At 31.4% G+C, this 20119-nt stretch overlaps 1 protein-coding gene across 8 annotated transcripts in view; it reads left to right on the plus strand.

Annotated features, from left to right (window-relative positions):
- Nucleotides 1-566: 566 nt before the first annotated feature.
- LOC139516419 (leucine-rich repeat-containing protein 9-like) overlaps nucleotides 567-20119 on the plus strand; it is a 48409-nt gene continuing 28856 nt past the window's right edge. For 3 of the 8 annotated variants that reach the window (XM_071306494.1, XM_071306496.1, XM_071306500.1), the window contains exons 1-17: nucleotides 567-716; nucleotides 3031-3183; nucleotides 4015-4236; nucleotides 4772-4912; nucleotides 5864-5927; nucleotides 6220-6290; nucleotides 6993-7172; nucleotides 8126-8281; nucleotides 9262-9354; nucleotides 13007-13101; nucleotides 13862-13993; nucleotides 14477-14662; nucleotides 16874-16997; nucleotides 17595-17721; nucleotides 18041-18101; nucleotides 18609-18676; nucleotides 19320-19426. In XM_071306494.1, coding sequence (XP_071162595.1) covers nucleotides 3064-3183; nucleotides 4015-4236; nucleotides 4772-4912; nucleotides 5864-5927; nucleotides 6220-6290; nucleotides 6993-7172; nucleotides 8126-8281; nucleotides 9262-9354; nucleotides 13007-13101; nucleotides 13862-13993; nucleotides 14477-14662; nucleotides 16874-16997; nucleotides 17595-17721; nucleotides 18041-18101; nucleotides 18609-18676; nucleotides 19320-19426 — 1947 coding nt within the window. In that variant the 5' untranslated portion in view covers nucleotides 567-716; nucleotides 3031-3063. Of the gene's footprint in view, nucleotides 717-3030; nucleotides 3184-4014; nucleotides 4237-4771; nucleotides 4913-5863; nucleotides 5928-6219; nucleotides 6291-6992; nucleotides 7173-8125; nucleotides 8282-8552; nucleotides 8571-9261; nucleotides 9355-13006; nucleotides 13102-13861; nucleotides 13994-14476; nucleotides 14663-16873; nucleotides 16998-17594; nucleotides 17722-18040; nucleotides 18102-18608; nucleotides 18677-19319; nucleotides 19427-20119 lie in introns of all 8 variants that reach the window. The other 5 variants (XM_071306498.1, XM_071306502.1, XM_071306497.1 and 2 more) reach the window with 4 other exon arrangements.

Here is a 20119-nt window from a genome sequence, read left to right on the forward strand (position 1 = left end):
ATCTACAGGCAGAGCAAAATCAGTCTGTTCCACTCCAAGACTGAACAAGACTTCCAAAATGTGAGAAGCTGTTAACAGTCCAGAAATGGTCTGGTAGCTATTCCACATTCTCTGTTCTTTTTACTTGCTTTCATCTATGTTCTCTATTTAAAACCAAATATGATAACACATTTTTAAAATCCATCTTTTTTAAATGCAAACGTATTATTGGGGGAAATCACTCACAGGGACAAGTGGTACCCTTTAATGAGACAACTTACCAGAAATATCTTCTCATAAGAACACACAGTATTTTTTTAAATTTTTTTTTATTGTTTTATGTAAATTTCTTTGTTTTATTAGAGCTGAGACAATATGATTGTATTATCAGATTATGGAGAGATAATCGTTTTAGGGGATAGATAAAATAAAAACAAATCAACAACCATTGTTGATAACTTTAACGTTATATAAAAAAGAAAAATGTGACAAGGAATATGTTAAATACCTAAATTTATTGTCCTCAATGGTGCCTCATTGTTTCTCAGGGAACTGATTAGACATGTGATTAGGAATGGTCCAATGAAAACGCCGGAGAAAGCTTCAATATGGCCGAACTTATGGCCGGAAGTTGGTAATTTTCTAGTGCGAAGTTTGAAAATGTACCAAATTAGTCTTTCAGTGTGTTTAATTTGTCTCATAAATACACGTTTCTGATAGTTCCATTTACACTTAAGGTATATACATTCAAAAAAGTATCTAAAGTTTTACTAAGACTAAATATATCATGTTTTACTACCAGTGGACTACTGTCTCAACGTCTCCTTTACCTGTTTACACTTAGGTGTGCACTGGCATAACCCGATCTCATATGCAATGTTAGCCAAATAGTTGCACCACACATGACTTTATTCCGTGAATCTTGTAAATGAAAGAAATATTACCCATAAATCCACTATAAACTTGAATTTAAAACCAATTATGACAGAATAAACTTAAAACCAAAGGTTTTATCCTTAATAATAACTAGTCCAAATACTTATGAAGTCTTGCAAGGCTATTTTGAATTTTTTCTCGGGACGCCTTCCTACGTCCCCAAAAAAATTAAAATAGCCTTGCCAGACGTCATAAGTATTTGGACTACCTTCTAACCAGTAACCAGTTTACTCTGAATCAAAATGTTTTTCATACAAGACTTCTTGCATCAAGAAAGATGTTAATAAATTATTGCTCATTTGTGACTTCCCATATTTACATTCAAGTTGAACATAGACATTATCTCTAGTTCGAAACCTTCAATACAGGTACACTAGACCTCAGATTCTGTGAACGTTTGACATCATACAACAATCACGGACATTTGCCAGTAATAGCGAAAAAGGTGTATTTCCTGTCGCATTGTATAAAAGGAATATTACTTATGACTTTTCTTCACGATATAAGGTCCATTAGCTCTAGGTACATTTGCCCTACTTTTATAAATAATAATTTGATTTTAATGGTATCAATGTTTTTTAAACATATTCAGTTATTTGTATGTCCGATATATATTTAAAGAAATATACATTTCTCAAAAGTCAAGAAAAAAACATGAAATATTAAAAAAAAAAATGGCTTGTTTTGGAGCAATCTCAGCATTAAGAATTACTTTTAATGGATGTTAATTGTAATTTAGAATGCTCATAGGTATAATTGAATCAATCTATCTAAATATTGAATTATTAAATTTGTCTTTCGTGAATAAATAATGAAATAAAGAAAGCTTTTTATGCCCTACCTACATGTAGGTGCATGATTTCATCAGGTGTGTGTTGTTTGTCAGTCCGGATAAATTTTTTTGGTCAAGGTAGTTATTGATGAAGTTGCAGTTCAATCAACTTGAAGATTACTACATATGTTCCCTATGATTGATTGTTGGCATATAATTGCCACTTTTGGGCTGTTTTGTGGCAGTCAGTTTTCATTGGTGGAGGAAGCTGGAGTGCCAAGAGAAAACCACCTACCTTCGATAAGAAAACTGACAATCCTATTCAATAAAAATTGTAGTCAAGTGCACGAGCCGGCTTCCATAGAACCTAAGTGAGTCAGTGTTGACTGGCTAGTGTAGAACTACTTACATCACTTGGCCTCCAAGGCCCCTGTTCCCTATTTGACCCCAATTTCATAGTCCACTGAATATAGAAAATGATAACTTGAATTTGAACAAGGTGAACCAACACCTGAAGTCATGGAAGTGGTTATCATGTGGTTGGGTAATAGTGGGTCAGTGTCTGGATGGATACCGAAATGTATTCACAGTTGTCTTTCACTATAAAAGTAAATTAAAACGATAACAAAGACAACAACACCAATCAATTACTGTATGGTAAGAGTTTATTTTGGTCGACATGTTTGGCTAACAAGGGTGACAACTGTCGTTATGATCTATTTTCATCGTTTCTACAATATTACCACTAGAAACCTCCATGAGAACAACTACACAGACGTGTAAGAATAGCAGCTAACCACATCGTTAATAACTTTATTGACTAACTTTCACTTTTACTATATACTAGATTCTTATTTTACTTTCACTTTCTATTTATATCTATAACGTCATAATAAAAACTTCTATTGTTATGTTACATTCGGCGAACCACACAACAACAAAATTTGTACTTCACTGTTTTATTTCATGTGTAATATTGTCCTGAAGACACCACCCTTGTTGGCGAAACATGTCGACCAGAATAAACTCTTACCATGGGGTAATTGATGGGTGTTTTTGTCTTTGTTATCGTTTTATAGAAAATAATAGTACGAGTTGGGAATCTGTGTACTATGGACACATTCTTGTTAGTAATATTTTATTGAATATTTAATTCTGTGCTCAATAAAATAATAGTGTCAGGACAGATAAAAAGATACAGATAAACTTGATTTTCATTTATGTTGTATTTATAATGATATTTTTTATTCCTGTACACTTCATTGCATATCAAAGAAAAAAAGTTATCGAGTAGCAACATTACAACATGTGAATATTTATTTTGAAAAATATTTTGTTTTCAGTACCAAATATGATGTGTTGAATTAGCTATCGCAATGTCTGTGTCAACAGATTCTTCTGGTCCTGTAACCAATGGCAATGTGACGCCATCTACAATATCAACAGAACCCAGTAGAAGCAACAAAGATGAAGAGGACGACTGCATGAAGGAGTTGGTATGTATTCACAGGAGAAAGACTTAATAGAAAGTCAATGTGCACAAACCTGTAATTACCAATTTTATACCAAATAAACAAAATTAATATCTCTATTACATGTATCTTCATCAAAAGACTTAAAAACATAAAAGTAATTCATGTCCACTGTCCATCTGTCCTTTCTTTGAACCATCAATGTTGCATTCATCAGCAGCAACAGAGACTGACTTGCTACTATGAAATATTTAAAAATATACTTTTTAAAAAATCAGAGGGTGTTCAAATATTTTAATGATTACATTGCACTATGATCTAGCATAACCTAAATGGTGAGGTCTAAGTGATTTACTGTGAAAAATTGAGAATGTTGTTGATACATGTATGTCATCATATAAAAGTAAATGAATATTAAACTATAATATTTTCAGACTGAATTGCTATCATTTCCTAACATTCATGAAAAAATAATTTGTTAGATATAAAAAAGGAAGATGTGGTATTATTTCCAAAGAGACAATTCTCCAACCTAGACCAAATTACATAGAAGTTTACAACTTAAGGTCACTGTATGCCTTGACCAATATCAGATCAAATATACCACATAGTAAGCAATGAAAGTCCCTGTAACATCAAATGATAATGATAAATATATTGCAACATTTCATATTTATATAATCTGGAAAGTTAGAATTCGCTCAATTATGACGGAAATTGTACTTTTTGGCCTCCAACATTTCTAACATGACAAAAAAAGGAAAGTTACCTGGTACTCATGTTCAAATTCTGTCAATAGAAACCTGTCTATTGATGTATTTATCCATATATATTGTTACACTTGATATTTTACAGTGCGCCAACAATGGAATTAACTACAGTAAGATACAAAATGGAGATATTTGTAACGTTGACAAACTGGAGATGTTCTTTTCTGGATATCCAAAGATTATTGGCATGCACCTCTTTCCCAGTCTCAGTTGTTTGGTTATAATGGACCAACAGGTTGCCAAGATTGAGGGTCTGTCTACATTAGCCCTCCTTAGGGAGCTTTGGATCTGTGATTGTCAAGTCAAGGTAAAGAAATTTGTATTGAATCTGACATTTGAAAGAATATTAATCTTAAGGCTTTTGAAGTGATGCTAAATGAGATCTGTTCAGATTAGTCGCAATATTTGGACATTTTTTTTGCTATTTATAGGGATTTGTGAAATTTTTAAATTGTTGTGAAATGATACTGAACAAATTCTTATCAAATAATTATTTACAAAGAGTCTTTTTTTTTAAATAGGGACAGCCATTGTGTTGCTATAACAACAAAGAGCTGCAAATATCACAGCAAGATCATTTAACAAATATGTAGCACAAAAATAATCACTCATCGTTTTATTTTTGCTGACCATCATGAGGAATATGGGCCATTTACTAGTTATACTAACCTCATCCTCTTTCACACCTGATTTATTGATGTCTCCTTTAACTTCATTAATATGCACAGAAGTACATTTATTTGATGAAATACTTGTAAATTACCAACAAAGTAAACAGAAAAAGATTGTCTTTCAGTCTTTGGTATTGGAATTGTTCTTTCAATGATTATTTTTTATTTCAGAAAATAGAAAATTTGGAGGCAAACAAAAATTTAAGGAAACTGTACTTATATGGAAACAAGATTGAAGTGATTGAACACTTGAACCACTTGGGAGAACTTGAGATTCTGTGGTTAAATGATAATTGTATAGTTAATATAGAGGTAATATTGTGTTACACTTTTTATTTATAGAATACTTTTACATTCATTTATTTTCCTGTATACTTTCTATGCAAAAATGCTAACAAATATAACTTCACATTAAGAGCACTATAAGCAAAAAAAATACTGCTTGTAAGCTATAAGAGGCATAGAAATGACCAATATAAAACAATTCAAACAAGTAAACTAACTTCCTGGTTTGTGTACGAAATAATAAACCAAAACATAAATATGACATTTCATCAACAAACAACAACAGTTGAATTGCAGGTTCCTGACTTGGGACAGGTGCATACACAATGTGTCAGGGCTAACCATCTTCATCATATAAGCAGACTTTACAAGTACAACTAACAAACTTTGAAATTCATTTTTATGCCCCACCTACGATAGTAGAGGGGGATTATGTTTTCTGGTCTGTGCGTCCGTTCGTCTGTTCTCGTTCGTCCGTCCGTCCGTCTGTCCCGCTTCAGGTTAAAGTTTTTGGTCAAGGTAGTTTTTGATGAAGTTGAAGTCCAATCAACTTGAAACTTAGTATACATGTGCCCTATGATATGATCTTTCTAATTTAAATGCCAAATTAGAGTTTTGACCCCAATTTTACGGTTCACTGAACATAGAAAATGATAGTGCAAATTTCAGGTTAAAGTTTTTGGTCAAGGTAGTTTTTGATAAAGTAGAAGTCCAATCAACTTGAAACTTAGTATACATGTTCCCTTTGATAAGATCATTCTAATTTTAATACCAAATTAGAGAATTTATTCCAATGTCACGGTCCACTAAACATAGAAAATTATAGTGTGAGTGGGGCATCCGTGTACTGTGGACACATTCTTGTTGTTATTCAGAAAGTTTTGTTTTATACTTCTGAGCTATGTTGACAATGTTTAATCAAACCAAAGGTGCATTATTAGTTAAATGTTTAACTAATGAAATTAATTTATGTTTCAGAATATTTCCATGCTGAGCAAACTGAAACAGTTGAATTTAGCAGAAAACAAAATAACTAGAATAGGTAACAGAAGTTTCTATTCATCAAAAACATTTTAAATATGTCAGAGACAAATATGAAGATTTGTACACAAATTAAATGGTTACAAAACATTCAAAGAATCTTTCTTGTTTCAATTTTTTAATTTTACATCGAGTCATCGACAGATTAAATAAAATTTGGAATACATTTATTATTTAATAGTATGATATATTCAATCTATAGTTATCATGGATTAGAAAATGCAAATAAGAATTTTCTTGTTTATTTCTGTTGTCAAATGTTAATATATAGATATAATTATTTGATGTTGCAGGTCACACATTAGACAGTAATAAAAAGTTAGAAGACTTGAACTTATCAGGAAATAATATAACCTCACTCAGGGTAGGTATTTATAGCTTTATAAGGGAGATAACCTTTTTGTGTTTTAATATTTGTACGCATCAGTCATATATTTTATAGTTTCAATTTTATTATTAATTACCAGTCAAGTATTATTTAATTAATCTTATTATTACATTATAGATATTAAATGATATCATCTCATTTCTAATAAAATTGTAAGAAGAGCATTTGATTTAAAGTAACACTATATCAATTGGTGGCTTCAGTTTTTTATTTTTCAAGTTGTATCAGTTTTAGACATTAGAATATTAAGATAGCAGATGAAGGCTGTTTCATTTAGAAATAAAGATAACCTAAAGAAGACACTTTTAAAATTAGAGAATAAAGTCATTCATGCTGGTTGACATCACATACATAAAGAACACATCCTTTGCAGATCATTGAAAAAGAACGATAGTGTTTGTCTACATATTGTCTAGAAATTTTTAGAGAAATCTATTTCAACTCCGAAATTCTTGTTAAAAGTTTTTTTTTCCATTCTAAACAGTTAGATTTTAAATATTTAAAGCATTTTAAAATGAACATTTAAATTGTTTTAAGTGGAGACATATTGTATCCCACTCAATGCAGTGGTAGAACCTATCTTTATCAACCTGATCAGAATTTAAACAGAAGCAGTTTAAATGCATAAATTATGTTCTATGCAGGATGTTAATCATGCTAGTTTTTGATATTTTGTAGGAATTGACTCAGTTAATGAGGTTACCAACCTTACACAGTTTGAGTTTAAAGGATCCAATGTACACCCCAGCACCTGTCAGTCTGTTGTGTAATTACTCTACCCATGTTTTGTTTCACCTACCAACCCTCAATACACTAGACACATATGATGTTAGTAAAACAGTCACAGATGTGGCAGAGGTGAGTAAATAAGTGTGGAATTCCTTAGAGCTATGTGTGTTTGTGTAGCTAATCTATACTTGTGTAAATGAAAACAGATACATTGTAAACATTAGTTTGACTGCACAACCCAACAGAAGATGTGAATAAAAATCAATTCAATAGAAGAAAAAGTGTGTAATCCCTCTCTATTTGTGTTTTTGTGTAACTCATGTACGTGAACACATAAACTTGGTAAACATCAGTAAGACAGCAACCCAACATTCAATGTTGAATGAAAAATTCACTAAGAGCAAAACAAAACAAATCCAATTAAAAAAAGAAATTATAAGGTTCTTTCTTATTCATTGTATAACAATTATTTATCTGATACCAAAATTTGGTTAAATATAGAATTTCAAAACTCTTTCTCTGTAAAAACAAGAATGTGTCCATAGTACACGGATGCCCAACTCGCACTATCATTTTCTATGTTCAGTAGACCGTGAAATTGGGGTCAAAATTATAATTTGGAATTATAATTAGAAAGATCATATCATAGGGAACATGTGTACTAAGTTTCAAGTTGATGTAACTTTAACTTCATCAAAAACTACCTTGACCAAAAACTTTAACCTGAACTTTGCACTATCATTTTCTATGTTCAGTGGACCATGAAATTGGGGTCAAAACTATAATTTGGCATTAAAATTAAAAAGATCATATCATGGGGAACATGTGTACTAAGTTTCAAGTTGATTGGACTTCAACTTCTTCAAAAACTACCTTGACCAAAAACTTTAACCTGAAGTGAATGGACAGACGAACGGACGCACGGACGAACGGAGGCACAGACCAGAAAACATAATGTCCCTCTACTATTGTAGGTGGGGCATAAAAACACCAAAAGAATCTTTTTTAAGTATTAAATACATTGTTTTGGTAAATGCATGCTATCTGTCATGTATTAAACACAGTTATAACATATTTTGTAGGCTACAGTTATGAAGAAAAGAATGTACTATCACATGCGTGTGAAGACAGTTCACAGAAATATGACAGATATTCTGACAAAAATGGATGTGTATAAAACCAAATTAGAAGAATTTCCACATGAAAGAATAAAATCCTTGTATAATGTTCTAAAAGAAGTGAGTATTGTTAGATAAGAATTATCATTATATGGGTATTGAGAGCTCATTGTCACATAATTACATCAATTTCTTATTGTCTCTGAGATCTTTTTTTATTAAGACTCAAGAAAAATGTAATTTGTTTTGAAAGTCTTCATTTGTTCATGCTTTTTCTGCTGTGAACCATTCCTATTATCTAAAAGTATATTAAAGATGGTTTATTTTAAAACTTTTTTAATTAAAACATCATTTTGCTCTAATATTTTGATGTTTCCTTTTCTTTTTGGAGGACAATGTGATTTTCAAAGTAAGTTATGTTAGTGCAAAGATTTTTTTTTATATTTGATTTTTATTAAATTTTTCTTACATTTTTATGGCTTTATGCACCAATGTTATTGTATAAGCCTGCCATCAGTTTCAGTTCGGTCTAATTAATAAATAAAACTCATAGAGTAGTCATGAAAAAATGCTAATTGTCTATTTGCCAATCGCATAATTGACTTTGCAATTAGAGATCATTTGCGCGAGTTATTTCTCTTAGGAGGGACGTACATTTTTATTGCCAATGAAGTGGAGCAAGCAGAAAGACTAAACTTATCAGTGTATAATGTGTTTTTATATTTAATGTGTGTAATTTGTAAAATTTTCAAATATCAAACTTTAAACATGCTGCAACTTAGATTGCCTGGTTTAAAAAAAGTGTAAACATTACAAAGATAAACAATTTATGTTGAAAGTGCAACAAAATCAAATCAGTATTTATGAAGTAGACTTTTGCAACCAGATTGATTATGTGTAGGAGATATGAACAAAAGATGCATTAAGAAAATGAAGGGACTGTATAATGATGCAAGCAGGCAATTTTGATTCAAAATTTTTATTTTTGCTTTGATTCACATTTTTTGTTTTTGTTTATTCTTTTATTATTACATTTTAACTCAGAGGTCTAATTTTAAAAGTAAATAATTGATTTTTAAAATTTATACTTGAACTTGTAGATTGAAACAGAATTAGAAGACACTTGGGATTTAAATGTTGACCTTGACTTTGAAGAGGTTGTTGACCTTGAAAAAATGGATATTGCAACACAGGTGACCTTCACCTTTGTGGATTAACCTAACTGTTGCTTGGATTAACATTTGCCCTTTCTAATATATAACCACCCTTTCAGTCCATGTTATATCTCTAAACTATATTAGATAACTGTGCATATATTAGAAATTATTAAAAATCCTTCCTACCTAACAGTGGCATCATATCTAACTTTATAATATTCAGCTTCTAATATTCCTCTAACACTTCTACTTTTTTATACACATCTTCTTTATTAAAGGCTCATTTTCTGCTTTATTTCAAGTTTATAAATGTGTAGCAGTTAATAACTTGTAGACTCACATTAGTAAGTTTAAGTTTTTATATACATGTATATTAAAAAGTGATACATGTATCAGATTTGTTCCCTGTCATCTGACAAAAAAGGAGGTCCATGTTAGATAAATTATCTGGTTCTCAGACACAGAATTACAGGTTTTGCTCATTTTTGAAAGCCATACATACAGTGACCTATAGATATATATAATGTTATAAACACAAAAACACAATTATGTCAACATAAAGGAAAAGGGGGGGGGGGAATGCTAAAAAATTCCAACAGCTAAGAAGTATTGATCCTTTAAGCTTTTACTTGTTTAATCAGTAACTAACTGTAAAAACCTGTGATTTGTTAATGAATGTTAGGCCACACCAATTTGATTCCTTGTTCGATGGACCCGCCTGCACCTATTTTTTTCAAAACAGAATTTTTTTATTTTTTTTATATTCCCGCATCCAGAAATGTAATCATCTCCATTTCCTGCACTGTTTTTTTGTGTAAATATTATAAAAAGATATCAACATTTGTTCTTAAAATCACAGTCTAACCTGTATATAACGATTTTAAACATAAAAGCACCCCACCACACTTTGTAAATATCTGTGAGAATATTTGTTTCAGCCTGAAACCTATTTTTACAAAATGGGAGTGCTCCGATATAAATTTAAAACAGCGGAAATACCTGTAAAGAACAAAATATTGGTTTCTTTCCCCCTTACTTATATTCCCTATCAAAAAATGTTCGTTGTTAGAATAAAGTACAAAGAACTTCTGAAGGATTTGCCTTCAACTGCAATTATATTGTATGCTGACGAAACAAAACTATCCATAGCCGCTGCATGTTTATGCACCTGTCTTGATTGATTCAGGGGCCTGTCGTTTAGCAGTTATCGTTTGTTGATGTTGTTCATTGGTATTTTCCCTTTGGATATATAAATTAGATCGTTGGTTTTCCTGTTTGAATTGTGTACGCTAATAATTTTGGGGTCCTTTATAGCTTGCTGTTTGGTCTGTATCAAAGCCCTGTGTAAAAGGCTGTACTTTGACCTGTGTTTTTTATTATCAGGTTGAGAACAACCCTCCCTCAGACAAGGGGTCATTTTACTGATGTAGAAAAGAAAATAGAAATACCAAGGATTTGTATAGTTCTTCTATACAAAACCTTTGAAAACTTAGAATTTTGAACTCAAAAAGAGGAGAGTTACATCATATTTTAAAAAACTTTTTATAAAAGAGGGGTCCACTTATTTTGAATAATATTAAAGTGTTATAAAAGTAAATATGTTAATTTAACATGGTTAAAGTCCAGGAATAATACAAAATTCTTGGACATGTTTTGACCATTTAATACCAGATAGATATATAGTTCTTTGAGAAAATATGAGCCCTTTTGTACAAACAAATATATTATAACTTATATTGATCCCTCATTAAACATGTAAAAGGGATATTTATAACATTAAGGGGTTGCCCCCAAACTGATTATGACTTGGATGGAGAATTGTCTCATTGTCAGTCATACATGCATAGACCAGATTTAATTATTTCTTGGTGAACAGGGAAAAAATACTTCAGAAATTAAAGAAATGTCAAAGTACAAGTGATAAATCAAGTTTTAATATTGTCAAAACCTACTAGTTTATGTTTACACAAAAAAATTATAATCGCTCGCCTTTACTTTTCAAGCTTCGCATAAAAAATTTGCAAATTAAATATTTTTTTATTAAAATTTTCAAATCGCTCGCTTGCCCTAAATTTTGGAGTCCAAAAATCCGTAGAACAAGAAATTTAATTGGTGTGGCCTTGTTTGAAAAATTTTAAGTCACTTTCATGTTTGTGATATGTTTTACCTGTTGTTTTCACATACATTTTAACATTTGACAAAAATCTTATTTCTCAGCAAGAATCAGACTGGAATCAGTTAGAGTAATGGTCAAATAAGTCTTCTTCATTGTGAGAGAGAGATTCATTTCATATCCTGTTGCACAAAAAAGAATTCATCTAAGAACTGGATAAATGTTTTTACATAACATGATTAACTGTTCCTGAGCGTGATACAAATGTGTGTAAGAAAGGGATAACTACCTACCAATCACAACTTGAAAACCCAAATTCACCTGCAAACAACAATTTCCCCTGACAGCAGTATTTTCAAGAACACTGACCTACATTTTGTTGATCAGCACTGCAGAAGCCATGTGAAAATTGTTACTTGTTCAAAGTAAAATCAGCATGAACAAGTTGGTCGCCACAAGTTTCATTTCATTAGCTGTTAGTTTATGTGGTTTACAAAATGTGGCTCAGGCATATGAATCTTTTGGTAACATATGATGTATCACATACCCGTAGCCAAGGGTCCTTGAAAACAAATAAGCACTGTTAAAGTCAATGTTATGTTTGAATTGTGACTGTTAAAGTTGAGTTTGTGAGTCCAACGAACCCCCCTTTGAAAATTCCTGGCTACGGGCCTGTATCATGCTAAAGAATAACACGTCAGCAAGGGTTGGGTCACTGTGACCTAAATTTCATGATACAGTGTCTTGGTTAAATTGTGTTTAGGACAATATTTTCATATACTCAGGAATATTTATAAATGACATTTCAAAATACCATTCCACTGAAACCAAAAAAAGTATTTCAGTAACAAATTGGTCATTGTGGCCTATATGTCACATTTGACTGAACTTTATTTCAGTATCAATTGTGGTACATAAATGACACTTTTCTGTTGCAGTTTATTTTAAACAATTTCAACAAAAATTTGAAATTGTATGACAAGCTCCAAAATTAATCAATTTAAGATTCCTTTAAGTAATGATGAAATGCAATATCTTGACAATTATATTCTTTTATTTGTTAAATACTCTTATTTTAGCCTTATTTTTGACAGATGAAGAGCTTAAACACCCTTGACATGTTAAAATAGTTCGTTTCACTTTGAATAAAAGTGTTCAGTTTGGGAGGTGTTTTGTTATTTTCTTAGTAAACAATAACATAATTTATTTTATTTGCAAGACTTTTTTTTAGTTTAATTCTCAATATCAGTCATGTTATCAGTTGTTTTATTGATATGATGAATGAAATTCTCAATATTATTGTCTCTTACCACGAATGTAAAAATATTTTGATTTCTATCAGTATTTACATGAATTGTTTCATTGAAATCTATTATTCATTATTTTTAGGTGGCAATTTGTTTCATAAATCACTGTGTTGATGTTGGCATCTGTTTATAAGAATCATTTAGATTCCTCCTTTTGCGAAAAAATGAATATGCATATCATTATGCTATTACTACAAAAAATATCTTATCATTTGAAAAGTTGTGTACAAAGGAACTATATATATATGCCATTTTATATACTTTGCAGGCCAAAGCCCAGAAATTAGAGGAAACAGGTGGTTTTGTAGCTAAACATACATGTCTAAAGGAAAGGATAAGAAAATGGGAAAGGAAGTGCCATGAGTGAGTATTTTAATTACTGTATAAGACTGAATAACTCTCTGCTTACAAAAAAAAGCACCCCTTTAAAAATTTTCAATCAACAATGACGAAAGCTTAAGAAATAAACATGACAGGTAATAATTGAGGGCAGTATAGGAATGAAGATATTTAATGTATTTGTACGAGACATGGCCTGCTCTCATGCAACTTTTTTAATACTATTATCTAATATCTAAGAGCTATAGATGCATTACCCTTCATTCTTCAATGTTGACACACTTTGCAGAATCCACCATTTATTTTTTATCAACTTGTATTTATCCTAGATATGAATGAAATTTTTACTACATAACATAAAGCAAACAACAACTAATCAATTATACAATGGGAATAATAACAAAAATCAGAAAAGAAACAAATAGGAAAGTTACATTGTTTAGAATAGAAAAAAGAGAATGAAAATGGGGAATGTATCAAAAAGACAAAAACCTAACCAAAAAGTAGAAAACAGCCCAAGGCCACCAATGGGTCTTCAACGCAGCGAGAAAATCCCCCATATGAAGAGCAGCTGAACAATAATGGATACTAGTTCAGGGAAACGGAAGCATACGAAATATACAAATGAACCTAAATTAGAAAAAAAACATAGAAGACTAACAACAACTAGAAGTTTATTATATGTTTAAAAAATTATAGTGCAGCATGTTTGTTATAATGGTATAAATGGATTCAGTAAAAAGTTTTGTATGTTTTTTGATAACTTTTTAATTTATTATTATAGAATTGAGTGTTATTACAATGAGGCTGCTGCTAGAATAAAGAAAAGTGCTGATGTTATTGTTAATAGAATGTTGATAGAACTTGAATCTGGAGGAAATGTCCGCTTTGAAGAGGGTTCACCTACAGATATTTGGTAAGGGGAAAATGAAAATAATCTAGCTTTTAAAGATTACAACAATCTATTTGCTTTACTTAGGCTGCTTAAATTTTTGTGATAAAACGTTCTGTGGAATGAATTCATAATAATTTCATCGTAACCTAATTTAAAGGTTCATCAAACCTACCTGTTTCGTTAACATTTTCTCAATTTCATTGCTGTATCTTATACAGCTGTAAAATGAAGTAGGTTTATATTGTTTTCATGAAAAAATACTTTGAAATTTCTTGAATTCTTTTACATGAAAACTTATCTAGAATAATATTGAATATTTAATCTCATGAGCATAAGTTCCAGCAGCTAACATACAAATTATCAGACTCAAGCTAAAACTTTGGAGGGGGAGGGCAAGAAGGCAGATGTAAATACTATGAAATTTAAAAAACTTTATTAAGTTTATGTTTAATATCACCAATAATTTATCTATTGGCGACTGATAACCATGATATCTCTTGCCAGGTTTTCATCATGTCATGATTTGGTGCTATCCAGATTTTGTGCTAGTGATTATAAGGATCACAATGTATCGGGAATCAAAATCCACAGAATTATACGGATACATAACAGGATGTTACGGACACGGTTTGACGATATCTTGTCTTCCATCGTGGACGATCCTGATGGAGAATACTATCCATGTAACAGGTGTGTATATGTTAAATATCATGAAGATTCAGTTAGTTATTCTTTCTGATATAAAAAAAAGGAGATGTGGTGTTATTTCCTGTGAGACAACTTTTCACCACTGACTAGAGTCCAAATGGTGTAGAATAAAGCATCTAAGGTTACTGTACAGCCTTCAACCTATACTGTATAGTCAGCTATGAAAAACCATATCATGATAAAATGTGAAATAATTCAAACAAAAAACCCTTGGCCTGATATATTTACAAAAAAATGTTTTGTTGGACATCAACCAATGACAACCACTATATTACAGACTCCTGACTTAGGACAGGGTCATATAGAACTGTGTGGGTTAAACATTTTTGTGAGTGCTCAACCCTCTACTAGCCTTAAATTGACTTAGGCCGTGTTCACACCAAACTCCATGTACAGTAAACATGTTTACAATTAGTTTAATGTACTGGCCATTGGTTTCACATTGAATTTGTTCACATCTATACACCTTGTTTAGTTACCTGTACATAAGATTTGTTCACACTTATAAACTCTATGTCATTTAAATGTTCATTACGTAGAACCGAATGCAAAGTTTTCGGACATATTTTCTAGTAGTAAGGGAACGATCATTTGACTTCAAATCGGGGGAGGAGGGGGGGGGGGGGGGGGGGGGGGGGGGGGGGGGGGGGGGGGGCGGTATTTCGAACACCAATTGGATAAAAAAAATCTGGTCCTACAGATGATTAAAAAAAAATCTGAATAAAGAGTTTCTCCATACAATATAGTGTTAAATGTTGAAAAAAAAATTGATCACCATCATCGAAAAAAAACCAACTGAATATAACGTTTGCGCGGGAAAATTTCTGACTTTCTGACTCAGATAAATAAACAAAATACCCCCCTTTTTAAAGTTAAGTGGTTGCTTTTTTATGAAAGACATTTTGATGATTTGCAGTAGTTTAATGATACTAAAGATGTCTCGATTAAGCTTGAGAAAACGTAGGCTGCAGCAGTGTGTTTACAGACGAAGAAGAAGGATTGCTATTTTAGGGATCACTACATTTCTATCTTTTCTGTTTGTTTCAAATGGTATTTCTTCTCCAAGGAGTATTTGGCAAAGGGAGGGGATAACGTTTTTTTTTTGTTTAGTTTTAAGTGTTATTTTACGGATCCGAGATACTAGACAAACAATACATTTACCTCACACTTTTTAAGTAACGCATTTATAAGTGAATCGTTATTTGAGTTTAGTTTAAACATATTTATTTATAGTGGAATTGGGAAACAAGTTTTGCAACTTATATTAATCCCTTTCCACTTTGCGGGTGCGAGTGCTGCCTTGTAGCGGCATTAGCCTGCTCTTTTTCGAAATCTACAAGGGTGTCTTTAACGTGCAAGAGATATGGCTCTCTCTTAACACGGGTCGGCCATTTATCGTCCCCTTCCGACGGACTATCATCGTTTCCTCGAGACCATACTCGCAAATGGTGTCAAGGGAGAGCCGAAAATTCAGTTCCTGAAATTTTCATCCCAGACGAGAATCGAACCAGGAACCTTTATGTTAGTAGTCCGATGCACTACACCATGGCTCTCTTATTTAAGTGAAGACCAGTGGCAAATATTTCTGTGTAAGTCAAGTCGATTCGGCAAAAAAACTTAATTTTGAAATGAATTATGTGTCCGGCATGATGCTGCTTTGAGTCTTGATAAGGGCTTAATAAAGCTACATTAAGTTTGTTTTAAAAAAAAATATCTATCAAGTTTAGACAAATATTTTTGTAAAGAACTTTTATTAATAACTGTTATAAATATCAATTTTATTCAAAAATCGTTTCTTCTTTAAATATGCACGGTGTAACTAATGTTTTAAATGCCTAGTTTTGTGTACACTTAATCTACACAAGGCCTACATCGAGTATCGACTGCATGTAGACAAAACATGATCTACACTACATGTAAACATTGAGTTTTATCAATGGGAACGTAATTTTGTTTAGTTTACGTGTAAGTTACACTTACACAACACCGAGTTTAGGTCAATGTGAACACGGCCTTACACTATTATAGAAGTTTAGAAAAGAAATCGCACAGTTTTTTGTTTATCTGACTATGCACCAAACAGATTTAAATTTAATTTGATTCATGTTTTTTTTTGTTTTATTGAGATAAAATAGTGTGATTATACTTCAGAATAAACATGCTACATGAGAGAATTTTATGTTAAATTTTCAGAAATACAGGCTACAGAAAGTTGTTAGAATATTTATTTTGGATGCAGGACCCACAGTTATCTAATGGTGCTAATGAACCAGGACATTTGTTAGAGGAAGGTTTCCTAGAGGCTCAAACATATAGTGTAAGATAAATTTCTAAAACTACCAGATTTATATATATATATATATATATATTTTATTATAACCCAGTATAGAAGTGGTGGAAATATTGCAATTGCCTTCTCTGTCCATCAGTTTGTTCAAAAATATGTTCAAAAATATTTTGATCACACTTTTCTCTGAAAGTTTTGAACAGAATGTCTTTTTTGTATGGTCAGCAACTAAAGAGTGGCGTGTTGTAAAATTTGAGCTCTTTCGAATCTATCAGTTGCTTCCTGTGTGCTGTTACATTGTGTACTTTGAATTTTTATGCCCCACTTATGCGCATTATGTTTTCTGGTCTGTGCGTCCCTCCGTTTTTTCTTGTTCCTTCGCCTGTCTGTCCCGCTTCAGGTCGAGGTAGTTTTTGATGAGGTTGAAGTCCAATCAACTTGAAACTTAATACACATGTTCCCTATGATATGATCTTTCTAATTTTAATGCCAAATGAGAGTTTTTATCTCATTTTCACTGATTGTAGAAAATGATAGTGCAGATGGGGCATCCGTGTACTAGGGACACATTCTTTTCAATATGTTAAATGATCTACTAAGCTACTTAAGCATAACCATTTCTTTCAGGATTTGGGAAGAGATGGTGCTGTTTCTCTTAGTAATAGTTTGAGTTTAGCTGATAGACATAGGATAGAACATTTAACCAAGAATGGAAAGAATTCAGATTATAGTGACTCATGTCCATTTAGATATGGTATGTTAACATTTGAAAATTTAAAACTAATGAAAAGTCAGGACTAAATATTTATCTATATATTTATAGATTTGCATAACTGAGAAAAAATTGGCAAACATTAACCATTTGTTTAAATAACGTAGAAAGAACTGTGGTGTATATTTGGTATTATTTTTTGTTTATATTTGTTTTATATATTTTTTGTGTATTTTCTAGATAATCGCAAAATAAAAAAATAAATAAGAATAAGACCTGATAAATACAAAGTACAAAAGAACAGTAGAACATTGATAGACTTACATTGATTTACTTTATATAGATATTTACATATTTTCAGGTCAGTTGGTTATTTCTAAAGTATATCTCGGTAAAAGTGTCAAAGCTTTAGATGATAGACAGTAAGTGAACTTTAAAAGGGTTAAGTTGGAATAATGGTTGTAAACAAAATATTGTTTGAATTTTCTTAAATTCTCTTAAATAATTTTTTGGAATTCTTCAAAATTTAAGTACCATACACATAATCTGAATATTTAAGTTTAATGATGTATCACATACTAAAAACATACATATTTACTCCAGATTCTTTTTAAAGACATATCTTGGTTAGATAAACCTGCAGACAATAATTATAAATCCTTGAACTGATGGATCTTAAATTGACCAGAGAAAATTGAAAAATTGCAGCAGTGAAGTCTTAGATACTAGAATGGTTGTACTAGCAAACATTTGTTCTGTAATATGATTTTGGTATATGATATAGGGAAAGCGTTATAAAACTCAGGTTACACTCATGTTTGAGACTGTGTCCATCATTCTCTTCTCATTCGTTTTATTTACAAAATGAAAATATTGTTATATATGACAAACAGCAAAAATATGATGATAATCACAAAATTCTTTTTCAGAATAAGCAAAAGTTCATATCCAAAAATAGATGCTGTGTTCAAACCAAGGAAGATGTGTATTTCTAATGGTGAGTTTATCATGTTGCCTGACAGCATCTAGCTGTCGTTATCAACACATATGAATAACTTCTTTATTTGTGATCTGTGTTACATTTTATGTTGATATCCAACTCCTTGAAAAAGGTTGGACAGAATCAAACAAACTTTCACAGATTTTTATTCATAACATAAACATGTGCATCTGTTATTTAAATTTATGAGCTGAATGATTTTTAAGGTTTCTTATACCTAAATTACAGACTTAGTAATTTTTACTTTAATATATGTTAAGAGACGGCAAATGATTCTCTTCCTTTTTGTTATCATTTAAAATGAAAATAAATTTTTAAAAGTTACTTGCTTCTTCGTGTCAGCCTTGTAAAAGTGGAGAGAGCAAGCCATGCTCTTCATGAACTAAAACCTCTGCTGTCTGCATGGTCAACCTTTATCTTAAAATAGTTTGTGTGATCACAGCAGTTATTGATATACGATTCTTTCAGAAGTGTTGATAACAGATTGTAAAAAAGGAAACAATTGTCTTGCATTTGAAAAATAAGCTTACGATCATATTCAGAAGAAGAATTGCTCTGATAACATTCCCAGTGAACTGCCTCTTTTGATGATTGACAGTTAATAGGGCGGAGTAACATAAATATATTTATTCTATTTCAGAGGGTGATACCCTATGTGAATGTAGTGCCAGACAATGTGAGTGGTATTTATTTGACAACAGACTTGTACTGCCAGAATATGTGGTAGAGTTTGAATACGTCACAAAGGTAAGAAAAAATCTTTTGGAAATTTTTGTATGCCCCACCCCAATTTCACGGTCCACTGAACATAGAAAATATTGGTGTGAGTGGGTCATCAATGTATTATGGACACTTTCTTGTCAACCTTGATGTGATTGGGTACCAATGTAAACATTATACACAAATAATTCACAGAAAAAATAAACTAAAGCAAGTACATAAGGTATTATTGTTCTTTTCTATTTTTTTAAAAAGGCCCCTGGTAATTGCTTTTATATTTCTTCAAATATGATGTGATCAGTTGTCAAGTTTTTCATCTATATTAGAAGGAAACATGATCATTAAAGTAATGCTAATAGTCAAGATTATAAGTGGCTATTAAGCTTTCCTATCCTAGTGATTTATTGGAGATTTTATCATGTGTAGGTCATATTTTGAATGAAATTGTACCCACAGTGCTATTGCCTATAAAATTTTGCAGTAAACCAAGGCATGCCATTAATTTTTTGAAGAAAATTCACCAGGGTCATGTTCAAAAGTGTAGTTAATGTAACAATGTCTTTAAAGTGTTGTAAGCCAGTCGTTAAGTTAAATGTAATGTTTAGTGTTTTAACTTTTTTTTAAAGCTTATTGCAGTTGATAAATGTCTTATTCATATTGATTGACAACATTTAATATTCATGATGTATTTGTGCACAAAATGTATATGGAAGTTGGTAT

This window comes from Mytilus edulis, chromosome 3 (genome assembly GCF_963676685.1).
Source record: "Mytilus edulis chromosome 3, xbMytEdul2.2, whole genome shotgun sequence".
Taxonomy (NCBI): domain Eukaryota; kingdom Metazoa; phylum Mollusca; class Bivalvia; order Mytilida; family Mytilidae; genus Mytilus; species Mytilus edulis.